Source organism: Saccopteryx bilineata, chromosome 1 (assembly GCF_036850765.1).
Source record: "Saccopteryx bilineata isolate mSacBil1 chromosome 1, mSacBil1_pri_phased_curated, whole genome shotgun sequence".
Classification (NCBI taxonomy): domain Eukaryota; kingdom Metazoa; phylum Chordata; class Mammalia; order Chiroptera; family Emballonuridae; genus Saccopteryx; species Saccopteryx bilineata.
In genome coordinates, this window is record NC_089490.1 from 70290306 (window position 1) to 70310433 (window position 20128).

At 36.6% G+C, this 20128-nt stretch overlaps 1 protein-coding gene across 1 annotated transcript in view; it reads left to right on the plus strand.

Moving 5' to 3' along the window:
* Window positions 1–4316: 4316 nt before the first annotated feature.
* The window catches only part of UFL1 (UFM1 specific ligase 1), a 32729-nt gene continuing 16917 nt past the window's right edge, over window positions 4317–20128 (plus strand). The window contains exons 1-10 of the mRNA XM_066254340.1: window positions 4317–4590; window positions 5650–5795; window positions 7076–7104; window positions 7750–7847; window positions 8395–8509; window positions 10808–10938; window positions 14965–15023; window positions 16896–17042; window positions 18270–18445; window positions 19528–19707. Of these exons, the coding sequence (XP_066110437.1) occupies window positions 4514–4590; window positions 5650–5795; window positions 7076–7104; window positions 7750–7847; window positions 8395–8509; window positions 10808–10938; window positions 14965–15023; window positions 16896–17042; window positions 18270–18445; window positions 19528–19707 (1158 nt within the window). The 5' untranslated portion in view covers window positions 4317–4513. The remainder of the gene's footprint in view (window positions 4591–5649; window positions 5796–7075; window positions 7105–7749; window positions 7848–8394; window positions 8510–10807; window positions 10939–14964; window positions 15024–16895; window positions 17043–18269; window positions 18446–19527; window positions 19708–20128) is intronic.

Sequence of the window (20128 nt, forward strand, 5' to 3'; positions counted from 1 at the left end):
CACCCAGTGGTATATTTGCTAAAATTGCTGAATCTACCTTAACTCATCATAACCACTCTAAGTCCATAATTTACATTAGAACTCACCCTTGTTATATATTTTGGATAACAGTCCTTTATCATATATATCTTTTGCAAATATTTTCTCCTAGTCTGAGGTTGGTTTTCTGTTCTCTTGACATTTACTTTTGCAAAGCAGTTTTTAATTTTAGTGAAGTCCAGCTTATAAATTATTTATTTCATGCGTTGCCTTTGGTATTGTATCTCTAAAGTCATTGACAGACCCGAAGTCACCTACATTTTCTTCTGTTGTCTTCTAGGAGTTTTATAGTTGCATTTTGTGTTTAGATCTGTAGTCCATTTTCAGTTCATTTTAATGAAGGGAATTAAGGTCTGTGTCTAGATCACTGCTTTTGTACATGAATGTCCAGTTATTCCAGTAGCATTAGTTGAGAAGACTAGCTTTGTTCAATTGTACTGCCTTTGTTTCTTTTTCAAAGATTAGTTGACCATATTTAAGTGGGTCTATTTCTGGGCTATCTCTTCTGTCCCATTAATCAATTGTTTATTCTTTCACCAATACCACACTGTCATGATTACTGTAGCTTTGTAATAAGTCTTAAAATCAGGTAATGTCAGTCCTCCAACCTTTTCCCTCTTCTTCAATATTGTATTGGCTAGTTTGGATCTTTTAGCACTCCATATAAACTTTAGAATCAGTTTGTTGATATCCACAGAATAACTTGTTAGGATTTTGATTGAGATGGCATTGAACCTATTGACCAGATTGAGAAGAACTGGCATCTCCACACTATTGAGACTTCCTATCTATGAACAGGGTATGTCTCTCCACTTACTTACTTCTTTGATTTGTTCATCAGAGTTTATAGTTTTTTTCATACAGATCTTGTAAATATTTTTTATTTTGGTTTATACCTATTCCATTCTGGAGGGGGGCAGAGGTTCTAATAAGGATCTTGTGATTTAAACTTAAAATTCCACCTGACCAGGCAGTGCTGCAGTGGATAGAGCATCAGACTAGGATGCGGAGGACCCAGGTTTGAAACCCCAAGGTCGCCGGCTTGAGTGCAGGCTCATCCAACTTGAGCATGGGCTCACCAGTTTGAGCACAGGGTCGCTGGTGTGAGTGTAGGACCATAGACATGACCCCATGGTCGCTGGCTTGAGCCCAAAGGTCACTAACTTGAAACCTAAGGTTGCTGGCTTGAGTCCAAGGTCGCTGGTTTGAGCAAGGGGTCACTCGCTCTGCTGTAGCCCCCTCCCCCATCAAGGCACATATGAGAAAGCAATCAATGAACAACAAAGGCACTGCAACAAAAAATTGATGCTTCTCATCTCTCTCTCTTCCTGTCTGTCTGTCCTTATCTGTCCATCTCTCTGACATTCTCTCTGTATCTGTCAAAACAAAAAAATTAAAATTCCACTTATTTTTGCTGGCACAGTTTCATTTAATTTTAATTAAATTTAAATAGCTTACTCTGGCTAGTGGTTACCATTTTAGACAGCACAAGTCTAGTCTACTGAAAATACAATCATAAATTATTCTTTTTTATGAATTATTTATTTTTAAGAAATAAATGTAAATGTTATTACTGTACCAAAGTTTAATGCTACAGCAAAACGTTTACACTGACTTATTCATTTAACATTTATGGAGTATATAAGGCACTATGTATTAGTTGTCTTATTAAATGTTAAGAAGAATTTAGGAGCTTATTTAGAAGCTCAGAACTCTGAAAGGCAATAAGTTAAAATTAAAATATATATTTTTGCTTGCTCTTAGAGACATCTGAATAAGTAATTGTGAATTCAAAACATATAGAGCTACAGTGGGGATTTTAAAAGGTTTCACTGAAGATTTTTTTTTTTTTTGTATTTTTCTGAAGCTGGAAACGGGGAATCAGTCAGACAGACTTCCGCATGCGCCCAACTGGGATCCACCCAGCACGCCCACCAGGGGGCGATGCTCTGCCCATCTGGGGCATCGCTCTGTGGCCTGGGGCAGAGGCCAAGGAGCCATCCCCAGCGCCCGGGCCATCTTTTGCTCCAATGGAGCCTCGGCTGTGGGAGGGGAAGAGAGAGACAGAGAGGAAGGAGAGGGGGAGGGGTGGAGAAGCAGATGGGCACCTATCCTGTGTGCCCTGGCCGGGAATCGAACCCGGGACCTCCGCACGCCAGGCTGACGCTCCACCACTGAGCCAACCGACAGGGCCTGAAGAATTTTTATTAAGCAGCAACATCATAGAAGAATAAGTTACAAACCAAAGGGGAACAGGATAGATTTAGGAAGAGGACAGACATTTCAGAAACGTGATGGAGTTCTGAATGGGTTTGGTATGTCTAGAATGCAGCAAGCTATTCCACATGTGCTGTGCAGCAGCAGAGGATGCTGCTGGAAAGTAGAGTCCAGGTTGATCCAGACTTACATGATTACTAAGAATTTAGATGCAAATTTGTCACATAGTACATTATATTTCTCCTACTGTTATAACTCTTATACTCTATATCAGGGGTAGTCAACCGTTTTATACCTACCTCCCACTTTTGTATCTCTGTTAGTATCTAGTAAAATTTTCTAACCGCCCACCAGTTCCACAGTAATGGTGATTTATAAAGTAGGGAAGTAACTTTACTTTATAAAATTTATAAAGCAGAGTTACAGCAAGTGAAAGCATATAAAAATAATTACTGGCCCTGGCCGGTTGGCTCAGTGGTAGAGCGTCGGCCTGGCGTGCAGAGGTCCCGGGTTCGATTCCCGGCCAGGGCACACAGGAGAAGCGCCCATCTGCTTCTCCACCCCTCCCCCTCTCCTTCCTCTCTGTCTCTCTCTTCCCCTCCCGCAGCCGAGGCTCCATTGGAGCAAAGATGGCCCGGGCACTGGGGATGGCTCCTTAGCCTCTGCCCCAGGCGCTGGAGTGGCTCTGGTTGCAACAGAGCAACGCTTTGGAGGGGCAGAGCATCACCCCCTGGTGGGCAGAGCGTTACCCCCTGGTGGGCGTGCCGGGTGGATCCCGGTCGGGCGCATGCGGGAGTCTGTCTGACTGTCTCTCCCCGTTTCTAGCTTCAGAAAAATACAAAAAAAAAAAAAAATACTTACCAAGTACTTTATGTCGGATTTTCACTAAGTTTGGCAGAATAAATCTTTATAAAACTACTTACTATAGTTAAATCTATCTTTTTATTTATACTTTGGTTGCTCTGCTACCACACACCATGAAAGCTGGAATACCCACTAGTGGGTGGTAAGGACCAGGTTGATTACCACTGCTCTATATGAATTACTTTTTTAAAACTCTGCTTTATTATAGTTATAGGTTATTTATGGCAAGATATGTCTGCCTTATCTATCACTGCACTCCATGGCAACTGGTAAAGAATCAGAGAGTATGTGTTGTATGAATGAATGTTTCTACTTGTTCTGAAGCTTGATGCCCTTTGAAACCACACCACCTGCCATCATTCATGTTACCTCCTTGACTTGACTTCTGGTTTTCCTCTTGGTTGGCACTCACATTGCCAGTGTGGCTGTTTAGTGGCAGTACTAACAGGTTTTATGACTGTATTCTCTGCATTTTAAAGAAAGGTGGGAATTTTACTAGAAAAGTACATGTATGGTATTGAATGAGTCACCCAGAATCAAATATTGAGATAGAAAAAGACCTGAAATAACTCCCTTTCTTAAACTCTATAAGGCATGCAGTTAAAAGAAAAAAAAAATAAGTGAAGGGTGAGGTATCAATATAAAAGTAAAAACAAGAAAAGGTCCTGCAAAATATCTACTTCTGATTTCAGTGTAAAGGAAAACACCATAAACATGCCCCTCGCTTCCTCCATTTTACCCATAACCTTATACACTTACTACTTTATGTTTATATTTCTTCATTATTTGATGGGGCTAATTAACTCCATACAAAAAATAGGTAAGACTCTAGAATACATGAAAGTCATTTCCAGCCTTTATGGCATTCTAATTATTCACCTTGTGCAAACAAAGTAACTGCCTTCAGTAGTGTCGCCCACCTGTCTCCCTCTGAGCCCAAGTGAAAATTAAACCTGATTCCCTATAGAGGAGATGCTAATTACAGGCACATCTTACCCCCCCCCCCCCCAAAGAAAGGGAGGGCAGAAGAAAAAAAAAAGTGGTTGATTTGATTATCACTGCGCGGAAACATTAGGGATAATGCAAACATTGACCAAAGTTAACGCTTTATTACCTTGGCATCCCCTGCATCCCACCCATAGCCCTGCAGAGACCTCAGGGTCTGGATCTCTGCAAACCACACCCGGCGGGTACCAGAGCACACACCTTCCGCGCGGCGTGGGCGGGGCTGCGGCTCTTCCTGCCCGTCTTGCTGGCGCTGGGCGCGCGCGTTCGGTAATTGCGTCGGCGGAGGAGTTTCTTGTCCCTCCGCGCGGCCCGTTCCACCTCGGCTCCCGCTGCCTTGGGGCTGACGTGTCCGTTGTTCCTCGGTTGCTTGACCAGTGGGGCCGAGATGGCGGATGCCTGGGAAGAGATCAGGCGGTTGGCGGCTGACTTCCAGCGAGCGCAGTTCGCCGAGGCCTCGCAGAGGTGCCCGCCCCTCCCTCACATTGTGGCGTCCAAAATAGCCCCTGGGTGGTCACTCCAAGATCTGTGGCCGCAGGTTTCTGGCCCTTGACCCTGGACATTCCCAGACTCTGTCACGGTGTCCACCTTCCTCCCCTCCCCAAGCCGGCACCGCGGTTCCGAGTCTCGTTCTTGGCCTCGAAACCCGGAACCCGAACTACCCCGGAATCGCCGGGCCGTACCCCAGCCGGGTGCCGGCGGCCGTGAGCTGGCGTTGCTCCCGGTCCGGACCTGCGGCATCACTGCCTTTCATACGCTTCCTGACCCAGAATGAGCGTGCAAGGAGAGGTTCACCCCCTAAATCCCTGCTTTGCAAGTGCCGCGCCGCCTTTTTGTCCACGAGAACAGATGTGCTAGGCCAGACCTACGGTTCCATCTGTGATTTTAGGGACTGCTGGATACTGACATTTCCTGCAGAGCCACTAATTTGGGGGAATATGTCCAGAGCACCCTAACTCGGCTTTCTAACAGGACGCGTGTAATGCTAATAGAATCCTTGTTTGTTGTTTGTTTCTCGCCTTCGATGTTTTTATTCTGGGGCTGAAGACCTTAATCCCTTGATGCTGTGTTTTGCAGCACAGAGCAAACTAGGACACATGCGGTGTTTCAGTGCTTGGGTCCCTAACGCTGGCTGTTCGGTTTTCCTAAGCCAGGTCCGCCCGCAGACCAATCGTTTGAAAGCAGGCCGGGGTTTTTTCTAACTCAATGTTTTCACTTTTCTATTCAGATTTGAGCATCACAAACAGGCCCTGTAGAGTGCAAACTTGAAATCCATGATAGAATGATTTATACCAATTAAGTCCATGATTTAAGTGCATGTGAACCTGCTTACTCCCAAGTGTTTTCTTTTTAATTCATTGAATTAGCGTTGTTGTAATAATAAAAGACAAGAGATTTTGTAGTATAGAACCTAGTGACTCTTTACCCATTTTTTTTAAAAGCCCACCTTCACACATTCTGTTAATTTTATTGAGCACCAAATGTTATCAAGTGAATTTTTAAAACTTTTCTTGTTTCCCTTAGGTTGTCAGAGCGGAACTGCATTGAGATTGTGAATAAACTGATTGCTCAGAAACAGCTAGAAGTAGTTCACACACTTGATGGGAAGGAGTATGTTACTCCAGCCCAAATTACTAAAGAAATGAGAGATGAGCTGCATCTCCGAGGTGGTAAGTAATTCCTTAGGGTTTTGTTGTTGTTTTGTCCCCTTCTGGTTCATTGGGGGGGGGGGAGCCCCTTAAAGCCATAAATAATAAATTACTCAGAGGTTTTAAGACACCCATCTCAATTGTCAATATGGTAACAGCCTTAATATTTTAAATCAGGGGTCGGGAACCTTTTTGGCTGAGAGAGCCATGAACGCCACATATTTTAAAATGTAATTCCGTGAGAGCCGTACAACGACCCGTGTACATTACGCATTATCCAATAAAAATTTGGTGTTGTCCCAGAGGACAGCTGTGATTGGCTCCAGCCACGCGCAACCATGAACATGAGTGGTAGGAAATGAATGGATTGTAATTTTATATTTTTAACGCTATTATTTTTTTTATTAAAGATGTATCTTCAAGCCAGATACAACCATCAAAAGAGCCGCATCTGGCTCGCAACCTATAGGTTCCCAACCACTGTTTTAAATAGTTTAGGTCAGGGGTCCCCAAACTTTTTACACAGGGGGCCAGTTCACTGTCCCTCAGATTGTTGGGGAACAGAGATATTAAAGGATTATAGATTGTTGAAAACCAAAGCTGTGCTACCATGCTCCCAGCCCCCCGCCTTTTAAGTTACTTTTAGTTAATTGCAAATTAGGAAACAATTCAATATACAATAGTATTGTAAGATATACTATTACAAGCACACACAGAAAGTTTTTGTTTCTTTTTGTCTTTTAAAAATTTGAACAAATTACAGAGCTAATTTGAAGACTGATTAAAATAGAAGCAACTATGAGCACAACTCTTCATTAGGTGTTATCAGATACATGCTTGGTGTTTGTTTTATTTTCATGAATAGTGCTAATAAAATATTAGCTATAATTTGAAATGCTTAACAGATTTTATTTTGCTAATAGATGGAAGTATACTAATTTTAAATAATTGAAAATAAATTCATCTGAATTTAGTTGTCAATATCTCTTTGGTCACAGTTGATAAATAGTGAAGAGAGATAAATAGCCTTTATAGGCCTGGTCAACTTGTAGATCAGTTGATGCACATATTTGGCCTGATGTGACAAATGACATTTTGAAAATGAATTATTATTGCCTAGGCTTTAGCCCTGAAAACTTATGCAGCTAATGGTTTGTATTTGAAGACATTATTATTGTCTGTATGTCCTTTGTAGAAGGAGAACTTCAACTGTCCAAAATGCAAATTTGTTAGAATTTACAGTTTTTGGCTAGTGTGTATTTATATATAATTTAAAATAAATGGATGTCTTTCTTTTAAAGGTCGAGTAAACATTGTTGATCTGCAACAGGTAAATTTTTAATTCATAAACATTTTCCTTTGTCAATTTTTTGATACTATGAAGATTTTCAGTGTCTTTAAGTATTCACTAATACAAGTATCAGATTTTGTATAATGTTTGTGAAGTAGTTATATTTTTCACCAATGCACTGAATGAATTTAATAAGTCCTGATATATTGAATTGATTTGATAAGTTCTTTCTGAGTTGACTTGCTTATTCTTTATCAAATAAATTCAAAATTGTTATTTTATATAATTATAGGATTTATACAATTTGGGATAAAAATCACTTGTTTTTAGTATATGGGAGTATAGAGAAATTTTTAAAAGGAGTTATTTTTAGAAAATATAAGTGCACATTATCACCAAGGTAGTCTGTATACAAAAAGCTTGTAAATTTTATGTGAAATGGTGCCCATTATATGAAAGTGTAACTTCCTAACACAAACTTTTCTAGCAAGTATAATTGTTCAGAAATAAAAATAAATAAGCAACAAGCCTCTGCTCTTTTGACTAAGACTTTTTACAATATTTAATGTAAATTTGAAATCAACTAAGAGTAAGTTTTTAAAAAGGTAATTCTAAATATATAATTTTGAACTTAAAAAGAACAATATGAACTTATTACTAATAGAACTTGTATTTATTTTTCAGGTAATTAATGTGGATCTGACTCATATTGAAAATAGAATTGGTGACATTGTTAAATCTGAAAAGCATGTTCAGCTAGTTTTGGGACAACTGATAGATGAGTAAGTACAATATTTAAGAGCACTTTGTTGTGTACTTTTCTCTTAATAGTGTTTAAATTTAGAACAATTGTGGCCAATTCAGTATTTTGTTCAGAACTTTTACAATGCTAATTTTCAATATAAGGATTATTGTACTAAAAAAGTAAGTGCTTAACAGAGTACAGTACTTGGAAATAATACAAACTTTGATTTTTTTCTGTTATCTTAAAGCAATTCAAAATATAATTTTTACAATCTTTCTATGTAATCTTAAATCTGAAAGCAAATTTGTTCCAAAAATATTAATGGAAAATGCAGAATTTCCACTGTTTAAAGAAATTCCAGCATTTATAATTTGATTAACCTTACAGTTAGCTACATTGAAAAGAAAACAAAGATTTTTCAGACTGTGAATAATAAATAGTGTTTTACCTAAATGACAATGACACTTTTTCATTAATTTTGGGGCATACCTTATTGCAACAGAAATTAAACATAAAAGATAGAAGAAAACCATTTTATAATTCCTAATTGGCTGTTATTGTTTGTTTGTTTGTTTTACTATTAGAAACTATTTGGATCAGTTAGCAGAAGAAGTAAATGATAAATTGCAAGAAAGTGGTCAGGTAACCATATCAGAACTGTGTAAAACCTATGATCTTCCTGGAAATTTCCTGACACAGGTATTTTTTTCTTAAAAGTAAAATGTGGTTTTTTTTTAGAAAAAGTATTTTAATGGGAGGAAAAAAAATAGTTTCTTACCTTTAAACAATTTTTTTGTGTGTTTGACTGTTATGTTGTAGCAACATTTTGAGGGTGTACGTCTTATAAATTGATGGCTTTGATGAGCATTTAGAAATGATTATAATCTTCCTGGGCCCATAGACATCCTAAAAACAATTAATAGACCAAGTCTAGGCCTGCTTTGATGTGATACAAACAATATTATAAGAACATAGGTTTATTTAATGGTTCTGATATCAGCTATACAGAAAATTTAAGTAGCATATCTATTATTACGATTGCCCAGTTATATTTTAAGAAATAACTGGTGAAGACTATAATTTGGAAGGGGTGCTACCGGCATTTGTTGGGTAAAGGTCAGGGATGCTGCTAAACATCCTACAATACATAGGACCGTCCTTCAACAAAGAATTTTCTTGCCCAAAATGTCAATAGTACCAATATCTTTTGTCACCTTTTTTCTTCCTCTTTATTCTGAGTGTGATTAGAAAAAGAATCTCATAGTCTCTTCATTTTAGTTACTGTGTCAGTACTCGAAATATATTGAGTTATACTGGAATAGCAGTGTTACTTGAAAATAGAGACTATTTTTTTGTTTGTTTTCTTCCTTCTAAAAATAGTTTGACACTGTAGAATTATAGAAGTCCATTTAATACAGTAGACAGTACATGAGCTCTTAGACCTTTATATGAAATCTGTTTGTGCCACTGCTTATTATTCAATGTTAGAAAAATTATTTCATCTCTTTTTCTTCTACTTACATATCTGTAATATGGGAATAATTGTCTTTTTTATGGACTTCAATGAGGTTATATACACTGTATATCTAGTGAAATATTTGGCACTCAATAAGTGATGGTTTTGTTTTGTATTTACCAGAATAAAAGAAAAGCCAAATTTCTTTATAGGTATATATCACTTTTTAAAATTCAGTTGTTTTTTTTTTTGGCCTGACCTGTGGTGGCGCAGTGGATAAAGCGTCGACCTGGAAATGCTGAGGTCGACGGTTCAAAACCCTGGGCTTGCCTGGTCAAGGCACATATAGGAGTTGATGCTTCCAGCTCCTCCTCCCTGTCTCTCTCTCCTCTCTGTCTCTCTCTGTCTCTCTCTCTCTCCTCTCTAAAAAAAAAAAATGAATAAAAAAAAATTCAGTTTTTCAAGCCTGAATAGGCAGTTGTGCAGTGGGTAGAGCATCAAACTGGGACACAGAGGACCCAGGTTCGAAACCCCAAGGTCGCCAACTTGAGCACGGGCTCATCTGGCATGAGCAAAGGGTCACTCTGTCTGCTGTAGCCTCCCCACCCCCAGTCAAGGATCATAGGAGAAAGCAATCAGTAAACAACTAAGATGCCACAACAAAGAACTGATGCTTCTCATCTCTCTCCCTTCCTGTCTGTCCCTATCTGTCTCTCTGTCTCTCTCTGTCCCTGTCACAAAAAATAAATAAATAAAATTCAGTTTATTAAAATTTGATGAACCATATTGCATAAAATTAAGTTATAATTTGGGCGGTAGCGGAGCAACCAAACGGCGCCGCCATTGGCCCACCGTGAAAGCTGGACCGCCCACTAGTGGGCGGGAGGGACCAGGTTGACCAGCACTGCAAAAGTGGGCGGTTTTTATAAAAAGGTTCGCCATCGCGGAGCTAGACTGACTTGAGGTGATTTAACTTATCTTGGGATGTGAAATAAATCCACACTTATTTCTCGCTTGCGGTTACTAAAAAATCAAATTTCCTGCCAGGGTAGATTCCTGGGCACAGATATCTTGTTAATATTTACATCAAAGAAGATAACTTCACATCTTGTATTTCGTTAGGTTGAAAAATCTTAGAATAAGACTTATCTCTGTCAGGGTTAGAGCTTCAGAGAGGCCTTCTCTAAGACTCGTGTATATGTCTTGGTTGTCTGTATGTTTCAGATTGCCTATATCTAGAAAAATGGTTAACCAATCATTTTTATTTTACATTAGAAATAGCACTTATTAGTAAATAGCTAAGCTTTTTTAACATATCAGCTATTAGACTCATTCAGTTCTTGACTCTCCATGGGATTATGATATTTACTAGATCCTAAATCTTGATTTTGACTTATATGTCTTATTTATGCTTGTTGGAATTTCTCAATTATATGATTAATATAGTATCAACATGCAGCATGACTTTAGTAAGACTATACAAATGTATATTTGTAATATTTTTCTTTGAAATTAGTAAAAATGTGCATTTTTACCCCAAGGCACTAACTCAGCGACTGGGCAGAATTATTAATGGACATATTGATCTTGATAACAGAGGAGTAATATATACGGAAGCTTTCGTAGCTCGCCTTAAAGCACGCATCCGTGGACTGTTCAGTGCTGTTACCCGGTAAGCTTGTTTTAAAGTCTGTGTATTTCTTTGATCATGGTTTGCATCATTTTTTTCTAGCAGCTTTTATTTTAAACACAATCTCATTCAGGACCCTAGTTTATTAAACTGATGGTGGAACTTCTGTGAAGTAGGAATGGGGATTCCAGACCCCTGGAATGTAGCTGCTGAACTCTGTCGAACCCGCATCTCCTTCTCCTCCCAACCTCCACCAAGCGCTTGGCCCCAGGTGCACTTTTGCAGAATACCCATGTCATTCCGTAGAGTCACTCTGGGATCATGCGGTTTTAAGTCAGAAGATTTAAGCACACAGTTTCAAGCCAGAAGTTCTTGGGGCATAGCTCAATCACACAGTAACCACATGAGCTTGAGCAGATGGGTCAGTCACATAACTTCTTTGGGCCTTAGATGAGGATAGATAATTTTAGAACTTTTTTTTACTAACTATTATTCTATAATTCTAATGAATTAACAGTGTTACTTTCAAAATCAGCTCGTTTCTAAAATAAAAATTCCTGAAATATTTTGGGCCTGTGTGACAAACTCCAATGTAGAGTTAAGAAAACCTAAATTCTTAATTATTTTCTCTCTCCTATGTCATTAACATTATCTGAATGTTTTTTAGTCCCACCAGCGTTTAAGTATGTCCAGCTTGCTTCCATGTGAAAACAGCTTAATCTCTCTCAACCCGTTATTCCCCTACATCTGCTATCTTGTTTCTTAAAGTGACCCTTGTGAGTTTATGTTTACATTTACTGTCTCAGTTTTCTTACCGTCTGTCACTTCTCAACTCGCCCACTTCGCTTCTACCACTGGCATGCAATGGTGTCAATATCTTTTCATCTAATGGGTACTTTATGTCCTTGCTTTACTTGACTTTGCAGCAGCATTTCATTCTTGAAATGTTCTCATACTTCCCGACCCCGCTTTTTAAAACACCACCCTTGGCTGGTTTCTTCTTACCACTGTTGGCTGTACCTTCTCAGTCACCTTTTCTGGTTCTTCTTCGTTTCCCTAGCCTTTAAAGATTTGTTTCAGGCCATCTTTTCAGTTCTGTATTGTCTCCTAGGTGATTTTACCTTTCTTTTAAATTCCAGACTCACACTATCTACACAGCATCTCTATTGAAACATCTATAAGTGCCTAAGATGCAACATTTTTAAAGGCACTCCAGCTATTCCTGAGCTATCCCACTCCTCACCCCACATGAATTAATTCTTCCACTGTGTTTCCATTACTAGTTTATGTTATAATCTGGTTGACTTCACTAGAAATTTAGGAGTCAACTTTTATAACATCCTCTTTCTAGAACACTAAGTCTTCTCAAGTCTATATTCTAAATACTTATTTCATCTTTACTTCTCTGACATCACCATTCCCATCATTTCAGTTTTTTTTACCTGTTTTAGTAGGTTTCTAACCAGTCTCCCTTCATCTGAGTTCATTACTTTTTAGACATTTTTTACATAGCAGCCACAGTAATTTCTTTTCATCATTCAACAAATCAAAAGCATTTATTATACACCTACTACATGCAAGGCACTGTGGTGTAAAAGACTAGCAGGTTAGAAGGGAGAGGCTTGCAATCTAATGCAACAGTTTTATTTTTATTAATCTCACAGAAAAGTTGCAAGAGAACCTTTGTTTTTCTGTCCCATTTCAGAGGAAGTTGCTGTTACTATGTCTCATTGTCAGAATACTTTAGTCTTTATGTCCTACAAACAAGGGTGTTGTCCAATATACGGTAACTATAATACAAAGAACGAAATTCGGAACTATCCCACTTTTCTAATCTAACTTCAGAGAAAATACCTGCATCTCTAATTGAAAAAGGATTTGTATTTATTGTTATTATTGGTAGCCAGAAAGTAATTAGTGAGAGGAGCAAGATATGTAGGTATACTCAACAACACTGTATTCCAAATTAAAATCAGAATTGAGCAGCTAAGTTTCATTGTACAAAAAGCTAGAAACTTTTGTACAATTCAATTAAACATTTATTGAACACCCACAATAAATTATGCACCCAGAAATTTTAAGATAAAGTCCTTCAAGAAACCCTTTCATTTTTGTAGGAATATGTTCAGATAGAAGGGAACAGAAACCACACAGAAAAATACAACATGAGAAGGCTCTCATCATTTTAAGATAAACAGAGGAAAGCAGAGTGCCTAACTGGACCTAATTGGTTTGAGGGCTCTAGATAGTAAAGCTGAAAAATGTGGGTAAAAATTTAATACAAAACAAATTGGTTCATACAAGAATTTGGTAAAAATAATGAGGTAGTCTAAAAATCCCCAAACACAGGGTTTAATACCAGTTTCTATCCAGCCAACTGTTTCTGCCCTCCCAAATTTGTCAAAGAGAAAATTTATAATACCTAAATAATCAACAATAGAGGGCTGAGTAGTCAGAATAACTTAAAAGTCTCTTAATTATATGCATAAAAATAAAAACATAAACAAAAGCTAAACCAGAGACAAGCATAATTGGCTTAAAATGAATAGGGAAATAATTGTAGTCAGAAAAAGTCTAGATCCTTTTTCTTAAAAAAATGTATGATTATCATAAAAGAAAGGCACTCACACTGTCTACGCAAAATAAATAAAAACATATCTATGTAAAGACATGAACACAAATGTTTAAAAGAAGCATTATTTATGATAGCTCCACTGGAAACAACCTAAATGTCTATCAACTGTTGCATGCTTAAGCAAAACATGGCATGTTCCAAACAATGGAATGCTCTTTGATAAAAAGGAATGAGTACTGGTTTATATTTAATCATGTATTAACCTCAGAAACATGCTAAGTGAAAGAAGCAAGACACAAAAGATCACATGTTGATTTCATTTATATGAAATCTTTAGAAAGGCAGATTTCTAGACAGAAAGCAAATCAGTGGTTCTCTAGGGGGTCACAGCAGGAATTAGCTGTAAACATCAGTGAAGGAACTTTTTGAGTGATGGAAATGTTCTAAAATGGATCATGGTGATGGTTGTCCAACTCTGAATTTATTAAGATTGTTGAATTGAGCCTGACCAGGCAGTGGCATAGTGGATAGAGTGTTGGCATGAGATGGTGAGGACCCAGGTTCGAAACCCTAGGGTCGCTGGCTTGAGCATGGGCTCACCCAGCTTGGGCATAGGCTCACCAGCTTGAGATGGGGTTGCCAGCTTGAGTGTGAGATCATAGACATGACCCCATGGTCACTGGCTTGAGCCCAAAGGTCACTGACTTGAAGCCCGAGGTCATTGGCTTGAGCTCAAGGTCACTGGCTTGAGCAAGAGTCACTGGTTCAGCTGAAGCCCCTGGTCAAGGCATGTGAGAAAACAATCAGTGAATAACTAAAGTGCTGCAACAACGAGTTGATGCTTCTCATCTCTCTCCCTTTCTGTCTGTCCTTGCCTATCCCTCTGTCTCTCTCTTTTTCTAAAAAAAAAAAAAAATGTTTAATTGCATATTTACAGTTGGTTGGATTTATGATACATAAATTATATCTTATTAAAGCTTTTTTAAAATGCCTAGTAGTTACAGAAAATACTGATAAGCAATAGAGAGCATTTTAACTGGATCCCTCTCAGTCACCCACCTAATCTGGGAGTATATCATTTCCTATTCCCTTCAATGTATCTGTGATCTCCTTTTTCTTCAGAAATATTATAGAATCATATAACATTCACCTGACCATTCCCGGTAGGGAAAGAGCCTCCCAGACAGACAGAATGAAAAAAACAAACATACAATAAAGGACAAGGCAGATAGTCAGGTATCACTAAATCTGAGGTAAAAATTTTGGTGGGAAAGGAAACTGATTCTGGATTGGGAAGACAGAGTCATTCCCCTGGTGTTTCAGTAGCATAATTCTCATTAAGGATATACAACTTGATGCAGTTTTTGCCTTAATTAATTTAAATTAATTGGCTACTAATTTTTATAAACTACCCTAGTTATTTTTTTTTAATTCATAAATATGTATAACTATATAACAGAACTTTGGTGATTTTCTTTTTTCTTTCCATAAAGGCCTACAGCAGTGAATTCTTTGATATCAAAATATGGATTTCAGGAGCAGCTTTTTTACTGTGAGTTTAATTTAAATTATATATTACTTAAATAGCTCCTGAATATATTAATAAATATAAAACATTACTTATTTTAATGTCTTTATGTCTTTTAATCTTAAAACTTATGTAAATAAAATATCTGGTTGAAAAATATATCTGTTCCAGTTTTCATGTACCTGTCTCGTATACCTACCAAACAGTTATTGGTGGCTACCACCAGGGGAGTGGAATGAAAAAAAGCTGTGTGTATGTATAAATACATGAATGTCCATAGAGAGAGAGATTTAAAGTTGTGTTAGTAATTTTTACTTCTTACAGATTTTTACTACATTCTCTAATATGGAATTAAATAATGTTTGTCAAAAATTTTACAAAGATTTTATAGCAATAAAAATATACTCTTAACATTCAAACAGAATAGTAGTATCTCCAAAATAATCTTGGTTCATTACCTATTTGTGTGTGTGTGTCTGTGTGTGTGTGTGTGTGTGTGTGTGTCTGTGTCTGTGAAGCTTTTTTGAGGGCATTAGAGGATTTTTTAAAGCTTTGCTGGGATCATTTTCAAAATCAATGATTTGATCTTTTGACCCAGATATTTGTGCAAATATAAGAATTAAAAGGAAGAATGGAAAAAAATTCAAGTACAGAACCAAAAATTAATTTTCATTCACTATATTTTTCAGAATATAGAGTTAAATTTAAATTATTTAAGATGTATTTAATATTAAAATATGACATTTTGGAATCTATATAAGTGGGGGTTGGTGGGATTTCATTATACTATAAAGGTCTTCAAGTAATTATATATAACTTGATAACTGGTCTGAATTTAGTATTTAAAATTCTGTGTTGCAATCTATTGAGAGATCTAGACTTTTTTGATGAATTCTAATGTACTCAGTATTGAAATTCTTAATTCATCTGTAAACTGATTTTTATTTCTGTTAAAGACTAGTCTTCATAAACTTTCCTTGTGCCAGGCATCCTTTGAATGTGCTTGCATAGTCACTTAAAAATAATTCCTTCCTATCGCTACCTACTTTTAGGGGACTTTGATATATAGTTTAGTTATTATTTTTTAAGTAAAAGTATAAATTTGGTGTTAGTCACAGTACTCTCAAGTTCTCAAACTGGCAACCCTTTTTTGATGATGATGATAATGGTGGGTGGTGGTGGTGCAGGTATTGATCCTCAGGTAACATTTATTGAGTACTTATGATATGCTAGCTATAGTTCTAAGCATTTTACTTGAATACAACCGCCCCATGAAATAGGCATTATTATTTTCCCCATTTCGCAGATGAGAAAATGAAGACGTGAGTAAAATGACTGACCCATTGTTTGTCAGCTAATAAGTGGCAGAGTTAAGATTTGGACTAAAACTGTCTGTGTCCAGATCCAATTTGTTAATCCCAGAATCATACTTCTCTTTGTAGGTAGAGTTTAAACATGTTGGTCCAATTTTTATGGCTTTATTTCACACTGTTAATTCTAATATGATCTAGGTATCATGATTTTTCTAAATATGAGAAAATTGAAATTGGTAACATTTATTCTCAAAGTATATAGTTATCACCTTTTAAACAAATCATGAGATTAAATAATGGCCTTTTCCATCCAGATTACTCAAACTAAAAACACAATGTTATTGACTAGTTTTTATAGGTTCAGCATCTTTAGCTGGTTGCCAAAATTTCTGAATTTATCACCTGAGAATTCTCACAAATGGCAGGAAAGTTTCGTCTAAAATATAATGTCTTTATGCAATTTAAACTTTATATTAGATTCTTAAAGTGTGAGAATAGCTAAATTGTAAAATAGATAAGTTTTGGGGGTTTTGTGATTTATTCCTGCTCTGATTTATTTCTGTTTGTTTGGTTTTGCTTTAAGCTATCCTTGAGGAACTTGTTAATAGCGGACGCTTACGAGGCACTGTGGCTGGTGGGAGACAAGCCAAGACGATGTTTGTACCTGACATTTACTCTAGAACACAAAGTACTTGGGTGGATTCCTTTTTTCGGCAGAATGGCTATCTAGGTAACTGGTTTTTTTTCCTTTGAAACTAAAACTTCTTACTAATACTAACCGCATGCTTAGAAAGCTTTGTATTAGCCCTGGGAATACACACATATTTTACTGTTGCCCATAAAAGAAGTCACACTGCAGCTTTTCGCGGGTCTTGGAAACTGAGTTAAATTCTAGTTACTGAACCGTTGTGGAAAGGCCAAAAGCTGGTGTTACTTGTTACCACCTTTTAGTGATACGCTATTACAACTTCAAGTATTTTTCAATACATAAAAAGTAATTATACTTGTATTTTATGAAGTTGCCTAGTTTTTCAGGTATAATATCTTAGAAATATTTTTATCAGCTATCAACTTTATAATGTTTGTTTTTATTAGTTAAGCCAATACTTCAGAAACATTGACGTTACTCTAAATTTGGTTCTGCGGTTCTGTCATTTCGATGAAGTACATTGGATGAATTTAGTCATTAAAGCAATTATCAAGTAAATATATCTATCTCACTTTGATTTTTATAATCCAAGTCAAGCCATGTAAGAGATTAGTTGCTTTCTGATTAATAAGCCTGTATGTAAGTCATTAGTTTTTGAATGCTTTAAATACATGCTAGAATACAGGATTTGCCTTATGGTTTCTTGATTTTCTGTAATATACTTTTTAGTTTCTTTAACCATGGACTTGGCTTAGGACTTTGTTATAATTACATTTCTTAAACTTAATTATTTGGGGATGGAGAGAGGATGGGAGATAGCTTCAATAACATTAATGATTATAAATTTAAGTCTTCATTTTTTACTTTTGTTTTATATGCTAAATCTCTTACTAGTTTAAATTAGACTGAAAAATTACCGGTACTTTGTTCTAAGTTGTCTGATGAAACATTTGAAAAAATAAATTCCATTCCTTTATTTAACTCGACTTAAATCATTATACTCTCCTTTTCCTCATCCTGTCTACTTTTATTTCTCTGTAGTTCTCATATTTCTCTTTGAACCCTCAATTAGAGAAGGAGTAAAGCATTTGGGATTGAGGAAGTACTTGAACCCATTTTTTAAAAAATACGTTTAGTAATAAAAGCTTAGGAAGGAAACATAAGAAGAATATGCTGGTTTATTATTTTAAAAAAGATATTAGAATACAGTGCATTTACAAAGAATAGGGTTTGGTAGAATTTTTTACTAAGATTTCTAAAAAGTGTGAAAATTAACACTTCTGTTCCAACTTTGTGATGTATTTCTAGAATTTGATGCTTTGGCCAGACTTGGGATCCCAGATGCTCTGAGCTACATAAAGAAAAGATATAAGACTACACAGCTCCTGTTTTTGAAAGCAGCTTGTGTTGGTCAAGGACTTGTGGATCAGGTGGAAGCATCAGTAGAGGAAGCCATCAGTTCTGGGACATGGGTTGATATTGCTGTATGTTTTTCTCTTTTTCTTCTTAATTTTTCTTTAAATCAATGACAACTGATATTTCACTAGTATATGGCATTTTAAGAATTAGTATACATAAAGGTCTTGACTTTAGAGCCAAATTCTAGCTGTCATTGTTCAACAAAAATATCTTAATTATATTATGCTTAAAGATTTTCTAGCTATTCAAGTGAGGAGAGCTTTTGTATATAGATAGTAAACATCCAGAATTGTATAAATCTGAAACAAGCAAACAATATAACAGTCGCGTTACTCCTCCCATACAGAAACAGATATCATGTCACATTTGTTTATTCCTTATTCAGTGTTATTGCCCTGCCTTTATTATGCCAAGAAAATGCAGGTGAAGAGAATGAAACAAAAAGCCAATCCATGATTTACTAGTCAGGACCCAGACTCTATACAACAGAACATTTCTTGTTTTGAATACACAAGTTCCCAGAGATTTCAGATATGTGTTTCTTTTTTCATTGAATAAATTTTATGTTTGTTCTGGGCACCATTTAACTTGATGGAAATGCGGTATTCAGATAAGGCTCCTGCTCTCCGGAAGGGATACTTTCATTGAGGGTAAATAGTTAATAAAAATGATCATTTTAGATACTAGAAAGAGCTAAAAAGAAATGTATTTTGGAAGTGAAGTTATCAAGACTTGATGATGGATTGTTTGTAGGTTTATGAGAGGAACTGAATGTGATGTGTAGGTTTGAGATGTGATCAGGTGTGTGGAGAGTGTAAGTGGTACTGTTAACTGAGATGGGGGAATCGAAGTGGGAGAGTAGATGGGAGTCTGGGCGCAGGCAGCTGCATGTCAGTATTGTGTGGACATGTTGAATCTGAGATGTCTGTTAGGCATCAGAGAAGGAAAGTAAGAGAGGCAGTGGGATATATGATTCCAGAACTCAGAGCGGTAAAAGCAGAAGTATAATTAGGGAGGATATCAGCATATAGGTGGTTCCAAAAAGCCGTTGGACTTAATGAGACCAGCTAGAGAGAACACATATATAACAGATGTTTAATCTGTATTGTATTGCATTTATACTTTTTCATTTTGTTTGTAATTCTAGCCTCTGCTACCCAGTTCTTTATCAGTGGAAGATGCTGCAATATTGCTTCAACAAGTGATGAGAGCATTCAGCAAACAGCCTTCAGCTGTAGTCTTTAGCGACACTGTTGTAGTCAGTGAAAAGTTTATAAATGACTGTACAGAACTCTTCAGTGAACTGATGCACCAAAAAGCTGAAAAGGTATGCCAGATTTCTTTTGACCAGCATCTTAGCAGTATCCTCACATTAGTTAGAATTATCTGGTGTCTTTTTAAAAAATGGCGTGAACTGAATACCCAAAAATGAACAGTATGTTTTATACATCATTTTCCTTTACTGCATTATTCCGTTTTATTTTCTCTCCTGGATTTGTTTTTTCCCTTCTTTATTCTCATCGGACATATAAGTTAGAACTTAGGTAGCTGATTTTATGAATTGAAATCATATAAATGAAATTATACACTTCATAATTAAGTTACATGAAAGTATTGGTCGAACATTAAAATCCATGAATATACAGTATATTTATTTATCACTACATAATATATTTACTAAATTGATCAGATCCTCATTAATTTTACCTATTTAGGGTGCACAAACCAGATAACTTAGTGAAAAAGAA